Source organism: Miniopterus schreibersii (genome assembly GCF_964146895.1).
Source record: "Miniopterus schreibersii genome assembly, chromosome: 20".
In the NCBI taxonomy this organism is placed as follows: domain Eukaryota; kingdom Metazoa; phylum Chordata; class Mammalia; order Chiroptera; family Miniopteridae; genus Miniopterus; species Miniopterus schreibersii.
The window spans coordinates 11301764-11310529 of NC_138122.1; the positions used below are offsets into that span (position 1 = coordinate 11301764).

Sequence of the window (8766 nt, forward strand, 5' to 3'; positions counted from 1 at the left end):
AGTCTTGACTTAACCTTTTTAGGGTGTCGGAAGGGTGTTTCAGGATTGAAAATTATGACACCTAATTGTTATTAAGCGTCAGGATTAATAACAAAGATTCTTCAGACCAGTGGTTCTTAGTCAGGGAAGCTCAGCAGAATCATCTAAGGAGATTTTCCAGAATGCCTTTGCCTGGGCCCTGTCCCACATCTACTGCATTGGGCCTAGGTGTGTGCATTTGGAGAAAACATCCCAGATAAGGACAGTTGCTTGACATCTGCCCTTCCCAATGGCTGGACTTTTTGTTTTCTTCCCTAAGGTGTTTGATTCCTCATTTGTCCAGTGTTACTATACTGCTTCATTTTCCTATTTCCACAATGGGGACGGAAATGAGGGAGCACTGGGTGTGCAGGGGGGGTCTTGTTGCCCTGGGGGCGACTTGCTTAGATAGGAGTCTTTGAGACTCTAGCAGTGCTCTCAGCGCTCAGGTCTCCATTTGGACCTGTCTTTTAGCTGAGGTCTTACACTTACTGTCTAGTCCCTGGACTCTGGGGCAGCTCCCTGGGCAGTGTGGTAGCTCATGGGTCTGGGTGGTTGAGAGGGCTCACAAGTCCCTGGGGTGACGACCGTGGAGCAGGAAGCACCTGCTCCTCTTGAGTCTCCTCTCCCCCAGCGCTTCAGCATGGAAGGCATCTCCAACATCCTGCAGAGCAGCATCCGCCAGACTTTCGGCTCCTCGGGAACCGACAAACAGGTACGAGCTGTCTCCCTGGTCCCGGCTTTCCTCCCAGGTTCTTGCGATTTGGCCTCCCCAGCAGAGCGGGGAGCGGTGACTTGATAGAATGATGCTAACACTCGGGCAAGGGTGGTCCTAGCATTTTCTTCTACTCTGCAGGAGGAACAGAAAGTGTCTTTTTAAAGGTGAACAGTTCCTTGGGCTCCAGTAGTCTAGGACATGGGTACAACTTAAAACTCGACACTGCTTGTAGACCTAAAAGTTAACTTGTTTTAAGAACAAAATTTTAAAAGGGAAATGCATTTGACGATCGATCCCCCCTGAGCTTAAACTCTACCCCCTTGGGTCACCAGCTGACCAGTCCTACCAGGATTGCGGCTTTAGCTGCCCACTCTGTCACCCACGCTGTGACATCTCCGGGTTGGCTCCATTTAGTCAGTTACTTGCTGGAGAGACATTTCCGGTTACTTTTAGACCGTGTCCAGACTTTTACTGCGTGCTTGATATGTGCTGAATTCTGTGGCCAGGCCCTCAGGTATCAAGATGAATAAGTCCTGATGCTGCTAATAGAGATGGCTGGTGTGTAACTGGACCAGCGTGAGATTGTGGAATAAGTGCACGTAGATTGCGTGTGTGTTTTACACGTATTTGGAGCTGGATCCTGTGTTAGAATTCTGTAACACATTATGGGAAGGGATTTTAGGAGCATCTAACTCAGTCTCCTTATTTCACAGCGGTGAGAGCTGAGGCCCAAAGAGATTAGGCAAGATTTTCCCAAGGCCGCACTGCTGGTGTGTGGGAGAGCCACCTGGCAGACAAGACTAACATACAAGCCTCCGGCTTCCGGTCTGGAGGTCTGCTCACCCCCTATGCCAGGCGCCCTTAGGGCCCTTCAGCGTTTTTCTGGCCTAGAGTCTCCTGTCCCCCGGGGCCCTAAGACGATTTTGTTGTAGAAGCGCCTTATACCCAGCAGAGGGCGCAAATCCAACATTCTAGACCAAGGGCGTGGTTGAGGTTCTCGCCGGTCATTTTGACAAAAGAACTGTTCGTTCTCAAAATTGCACTACAAAGGGTCAGAAAACATACTACGCTCTCTTTGTTCTTAGTCTGACTGAGAAAAATCTCACCAGGGCTTTTAAATTACCAAAGAGCTTCTGGTCTCTGGGGAATGCAGAAGTTGGAATGGAGGGAAATGTTTCCTGGCGGATACAGTCAAGTCTTAGTTGTTGTTTTTTTAAAAGTGTATCTTTATGGATTTCATGGAGAGGAAGGGGAAAAGAGAGAGAAACATCAGTGATGACAGTCACTGATCAGCTGCCTCCTGCACGCCCCCAACTGGGGATCGAGCCCGCATCCCGGGCATGTGCCCTGACCGGGAATCGAACCCCGATCGCCTGGATCCGAGGCCGCAGCTCAACCGCTGAGCCACACCCGGCCAGGCTCAAATCTTAGTTTTAAAGAGACGCTCCCCAAAGACCAAGGCCCTGAGACAGCGTTGTGCGAATTACGCTGGTGCCGAGAATGTGACATTTGACGGGGTGTGTTTCTTGGAGAAAAGCCCGGGCCCCCTGCAGGCTGTCTCAGGCCCGCGTGCCCTTTGTCTCCTAGTACCTGAACACAGTCATCCCCTACGAGAAGAAAGCCTCCCCTCCGTCGGTGGAAGACCTGCAGATGCTGACGAACAGTGAGTTCTCTCCCCAGCGAGGTCGGCTCGCTTTTCTGCACCCCTCCCTGCGAGTTGCACCCCTGGTGCCGCAGGCCTGAGATTTCCAAGAGCGGCTTTCTACGGCCAGGCTGCTCTGTCTCATTCCTCGACGGCCAGGCTGCTCTGCCTCATTCCTCACTCCCCGGGCAGGGGCAGGCTCAGCGCCCTGCAGCGAGGCCCTGGGCCGGCCTTTCTCGCCCTGCTTCCTGCAAGGGACAGGATTTGCCAGAAGAAGAGGAGTGGGCGAAAGAGGGTGGGGAGGGGCTTTCTGGTCCCCGGCAGGCTTTGCATTCTCTGCCTCGCCTGTCTTCTCCTCTGCAGCTTGAGGATGCCGCCAGCCTGAGCTCGTGCCCCTCGAAGCAGGGGCTCGGGCTGTGGGACTGGCTGTCTTTTTAACGGGAAGCCAAGTTTCTCAGGTGGGGTGAGGCTGATGGGAAAGCAGGGAGCCTGGTTTCCTCGCGGGCCATGACTGCCTCCTCCCCTCCACTTTGGCTCTGCTGTCAAATATTAATAAACATCCTGAGCCGTGGGAGCAAACAGTGTGTCATAAAGAGCCCTTTGTAGGCAACATCTCTTCATATACATCTAACACTACAACCCCCAAGGGCCCGGGCACAGGTGGTAACCATCGGTGTCAGCTCCACTCTGGTAGGAAGAGAGTCCTAGGCTGAGATGTGACAGGCTCAGGGAATCGGCAGCCGCCCATCTCCCTGGCAACCGGGGACTGCATGAGTGACATGCCAGCCAGGCGCCCAGCCCTGGCAGCGCCGCCCGGTGGCAGCCGCAGGGCGATCTGGACCTCTGGGGACAGGAAGAGGCGCTTCCCCGCTCAGCCGAGGGCGATGGGTGCCCGCCCGGCCCCAGTGCTAAAGGCGACCGAGTGTTCTCATCTCCACCACCCGGGAAACGAAACGGGAGGTTCTGATAGATAGAAACCCTGCTGACATCAATGGATACTGCGTCCTTGAGACTCTGAAATTCTAAATTCAAAAGACACTGGCTTCCTCTTGACTCGTTTTAAATTACTTTATTTGCATAAATATGCACTAAGGTGTGTGTTTTTTAAAGGGAGCCGATAGCTATGAACTGACATTCGTAGGTGTTTGTGTTTTCACAAGTAGTAAGCATTTGGAAAATAAATTGGACAGATTATGAAGGCTGATCTATGTAAAGTACTCTATCATGGTCTCAACGAAAGGAAGAGCGGTGTATTTATACAGACACCCAGTAAGGAATTCAGTGTGAAATCCTTTCATTTTAATTAAGAAGCTGTGGGCTTGTTTCCATTTTTTAAAAAGTGTAGCTAGAGTGTATCAATCATTTAGAATACTTTGGAAATATCGAGACGCGAACAAAGGAAAATAAATAATTCATCGTCCCCTTGACTGTGGTTACCATTTTGGTGTTTTCCAGCCACAGTATTTTATGTCTTTTTCATGTAGTTGGAATTATTCTGGCTATACAAGTTTGTATCATGATTTTAGTCACATCAGTTAACATTTGGTTAACATTTTTCTATGGCTCTCGCATCTATCATGTGGATGGATACACATTCTAACATTTTATTCTTTTGAAAAGAAAAAAGTGCCATCTTTTCTGAATACCGGTTCTCCTGTAGGATTTGAAAGCTCTTTTTTGCCAAATCCTTGTATGGATTTGTGAGCGATGTCTCCTCTTTACCCTGCTCCTGAATAGGCCAAAGACCAGCTCTGGGGATTGGACAACTCAGATAAATTTTAGATTTTGACGATCAACTTAGACAAATAATGACTGAGTGCACTTACTGGATTTGATAAGGGTCATAACCTCACTGTCCTGGGCGCCTAATGCTCAAGGGCTATTCTCCGGCCCCCTTGTTTTTTCCCCTCTATGGGGTCCAACCTGCATGACTAGCAACGCGCCGGAGGAGGTCAGGCCAGGGGAGGGTTGGAACCATGTGCCCAGCTGTAGGCCTGGGGAGGAAGCTCACCGGGGGCCGAGGTCCTTGCTCTCCCAGTTTGCCTGTCGCTAGGCACCCAGGGCTGTCCGAGCTGGTGACCTTCTGTACCAGGCCTATCGACCTTGATCTGCTCACGTCTGTCTAACTGCCCACCACAATGCTACCTAGTTTAATAACAGAAAAAGCTATTTTAAAAATTTTATAAAAAGCCTTTAGGCTTTAATAACTTCTCATTGTTTGCTTCCAGTGGAGTCATGTCCTGTTTCAACAAGAAGTGTCTAAGTAAGCTCCTTGAGGGTCCATAAGCCTCCTGCATTTCCACAAATTCTAGTGCTGTACCCAGCATAAAACAGAAAACAAATATTTATTAGATTGAATTCATTTGTTATTAATAAATTGGAGGTGAGGACATTTTCTAATAATAAGTTTATACAAATAGGAACTCTTTAGAGACAGTTGTTTTTGTTTTGTTTTTAAATATGTCTTTATTGATTTCAGAGAGAGGAAGGGAGAGGGGGAGAGAGAGAGAAACATCAGTGATGAGAGTCATTGATCGGCTGCCTCCTGCATGCCCCCTGCTGGGGATCGAGCCCGCACCCCGGGCATGTGCCCTGACCGGGAATCGAACCGAGATCTCCTGGATCCTAGGTTGGTGCTCAACCGCTGAGCCACACCCGGCCAGGCTCCACCACCACCACTGATCTTGAATACTGATCTTGACAGAAGCTTCTAGACTTTTGCTTAATGCTCAGCAAACGCCTGGTTTCCTTGAATCATTTCTCACTCCCTTCGGGTTGGTGGGCTGTTTGGCCGTAGAGGCGAGCTTCATGCCTTGCTGGTGCCTTGGCTCATCACTGTCCCTCTCCTTCCCCAGTTCTCTTTGCCATGAAGGAGGACAATGACAAGGTGCCCACTTTGCTAACCGACTACATTTTAAAAGGTAAGAGCAGCGCTGCCCTCTGGGGCAGAAGCGTCTCCGGCCTCCCCCCAGGACTCCTGCTGCGGGCAGTGTGGGGCCCCCTCGGTCACGGGGTTTGCCTTGGGGTGTTGCTTGGAGGCCTGAGAAGGAGATTCCATCGCTCCCGAGTCACTGGGGTGACTGTACGTGAGAAGCTGCCAAACCAACAAAAGGCTTATTGTAACAGCTCTGTGGAGCCTGGCTCTGCAGTGGGCAAAACAAGGCCCGAGGATGCTATTAATAGTTTTCAGCTGCTTAAAGGCAACAAATTTGAGTCATGATGAGCTACATCCCTTAATAACTATTTTCTTGTTTGAGTTTGTGTTGGTTTAACGTAGGTAAAAGTAGAGTGAATGGTCTAATGAGCTTCTATGTACTTTACATCAATTTACAGCTTCAACAATTATTAACACACTGTCAGTGGTGTTTCATTTATATCCCTTCCCAACTTCTCCCCTTCATGTTATTTTGAAGCGAATTCTAATCATAGTTTCCATACCTAAATATGTCCGTGTGCAGTTCTAAAACATAAGGACTCTTTAAAAAATATATATATATATATACATATATATATATATATATATATATATATATATATATATCTCTATATATACCTTTATTGATTTCAGAGAGAGGAAGGGAGAGGGAGAGAGAGAGAGAAACATCAGTGATGAGAGAGTCATTGATCGGCCGCCTCCTGCACGGCCCGCACTGGGGATGGAGCCCACAACCCGGGCATGTGCCCTGACCGGGAATTGAACCACGATCCCCTGGATCCTAGGTTGATGCTCAACCGCTGAGCCACACAGGCCAGGCCATAAGGACTCTTAAAAAGCATAACCACAATATTGTCACAACTAGAAAAATAAAATTCTCAGTATCATTAGCTGTCCAATTAGGGTTCAGATTTCCCTATAAATTTTTTCCCCAGTTTGTTAGAATCAGGGTCGGATGAAGGTCCATATTGCAATTGGATATGTCACTTCGTCTCTTTAACATAGTATATCAGCTCCCCTCTTTTCTCTCTCTTATTCCTGAACCTTTTTTTCTTGGAGAAACCAGGTTGTTTGCTCCATAGGTTTTCCTCTTTCCGGCCTTTGCTCGCTGGTTGTGTCCCCAAGGTTTAATTTAACATGTTCTCCCATTTTTTGCACTTCCTGTTAATTGGTAGAGCTAGAGGCTTGATCAGGTGTAGCCTCACATTTTTTGGTAAGCACTGTGTTACTGATGGTTGTAAACTTCCACTGAGAGACACATACGTACTCTCTGGTTTTCTTTCTTGTGGTGTTAATATCCGTGTTAGTCTGCCCAGGCTGCTAAAACAGAAGACCACTGCCTAGCTTGTGGAAAATAAACAGATAATTATTTTCTCACAGTGCTGGAGGCTGTAAATCCATGATGAAAGTGCTGGGCAGTTTGGTTTCCAGGGAAGGTTCTCGTCTTGGCTTGTAGATAGTGGTCTTTCCTTCTGTGCTCTAGAGGACAGGGAGCGAGTGCTCTCATGTCTTTTCTTATAAGGACACTAATCCTATCAGGCCCTTACGACCTCATTTAACCTTACTTTTTCAGAGGCTCCATCTCCAAAAACAGCTGTGCTGGGAGGTTAGGACTTAAGCATATGAATTTTGGGGAGACACAAGTGTTCAGTCCACTGATGATCATTCATTATCAAGATCCTTCTTTTCACTTGTTTTCGCCCCTTGTTTTGCAGCACAGCTCTGGGTACAGTTTTGGAAGGCTTGTGAATCTCAATTGACAGCCTCTGAACTATATTGTTTCCGTAAGGATCAGGGAGATTAATCTTAAATTTCTGCAGGAGGAATTTAGGCTAAACATTGGAAGAACTTCTGACTCTTAAAGGTTTTAAAAGAGCAGCAAATTTCTCAAAGGACGTTTTGAAAGGAGGTTTATAGAAAACGGGTTCTGTAAGTCTGGGAACCTGAGGGCTAGACTTTACCCCACATGATCCATTGAAATGTCAGTGAATTTATAAAACTAATTAACATTTACTGAGCACCTTCTACTTGCCTCGGAACAACCCTTGGGGTAGCCAAAGGCACAGTCTATTGTATACACGAAGAAACGAGAGAGAGGTGAAGGTCATAGAATTAGAAACAGCGGATCCAGGGTTTGCATCCGGGCAGATGGGTGCCTGAGGCTACGTGGTTATTGCACCAAACAACCACGGATCATTGGCTCCTCCTTCTTCCGGCAGAGGGACACGTCCCTGCAGCTATTCCCTGTTCTAAGGGGGCAGCTGTCCGTCTGCTCAGGATGCTGGCAGGAAGCTGGCGTGACCGCTCTCGGCGGGGCCTCTGGGTGAGCAGGGCCCGGCCCGCCCTGTGCATTGACCGCTGTCCTCTTTTCCAGTGCTCTGCCCGACCTAACCCTGCCCTTGGGAGCAGCCTTCCGCGGAGGTCACTGAGCAAGAGTCATTCCATCACAGGGACCGCATGACCCCATGTAACCTCCGAAGTGTATTTAAACGTGTAGAGCTTAACCTGGATTAACCATGAGCAAACGCACGGGTCCTTTGCTGTCGTTGGCTTCTAGCCCTAGTAACCATTGGATGCATGACAAGGGCAGGGCTGGGGACACTGGCTGCTCTCCGCCTGTGTCGGAGGGAGGCCGATGCTCTCACCGCTCATGTAGTCTGGCTCCAGCCCTCAGAAACAGCTTACACTTTAACACTAATTTTGAAATAAACCTTCATTTAATTAATATTCTCCATGTGCTTTGGAGTGTGATGTCCCGCGGCGCCCGTTACAAACCCTCCAGAGAAAGGAGGCGCAGCTGCGTCCCCGTGATGTGATGGCCGTGGCCTGCGGTGGCAGCGTGGCGCTTAGGGGCTGGGCCCTGCCCTGCTGTGGTCACGATGGGGCTGCGCGTGGCACAGCTGAGGGAGGAGGCCGGCCTCGGGCTGTAAGACCCTGCAGGGCCTCGGCAGCCGTAGAGGGAGCTGCAGGACGCGTGGCAGGAACTCCGGTGAGAGGGGGCGTCGGCTGAGGGGGAGATCGTGAGGTCAGCAGGTAGACAGTGAGCTCAAGGAGCAGTCAGGCAGCTGTAGGACCTCCTGCCGAGATGGCCAGGTTGGTTCCGGGAGGGACCTGGAGGCTCAGGTTGGAGGGAGGCAGCTCTGCTGAGCTGTTCGAGCAGGGGGGATTTCGGCTGCTTTCCTGACTGCCCGCAGTGCCCCCCGGGAACCGTACCCTCTGGCCATGCATGCCCTGCCCTGCCCTTCCTGCAGACCTGGAGGTCCAGCAGCTCTGGCCCCTGCGTGCCGTTTCCAGCATCGGTGGCAGGCAGCTGCCAGCCTTGCTTGACCAGCGGGTGAAGGCTGATTCGTGGCTTGATGTTACCACAACCGGAACACTCTTGGCTTCCAGCTTCTGGTTGGAATGATATGAACCCTGCCAATGTCCACAACCTCATCTTAAGACAAAAACTTT

The 8766-nt window shown here is 49.7% G+C and overlaps 1 protein-coding gene across 8 annotated transcripts in view; it reads left to right on the forward strand.

The window, feature by feature from the left end:
* The window catches only part of FEZ1 (fasciculation and elongation protein zeta 1), a 40167-nt gene extending 32122 nt beyond the window's left edge, over positions 1 to 8045 (forward strand). For 6 of the 8 annotated variants that reach the window (XM_081123040.1, XM_081123039.1, XM_081123042.1 and 3 more), the window contains exons 7-10: positions 653 to 733; positions 2324 to 2399; positions 5234 to 5299; positions 7688 to 8045. In XM_081123040.1, the coding sequence (XP_080979166.1) occupies positions 653 to 733; positions 2324 to 2399; positions 5234 to 5299; positions 7688 to 7704 (240 nt within the window). In that variant the 3' untranslated portion in view covers positions 7705 to 8045. Of the gene's footprint in view, positions 1 to 616; positions 734 to 2323; positions 2400 to 5233; positions 5300 to 7687 lie in introns of all 8 variants that reach the window. The other 2 variants (XM_081123038.1, XM_081123045.1) reach the window with 2 other exon arrangements.
* Positions 8046 to 8766: the final 721 nt, after the last annotated feature.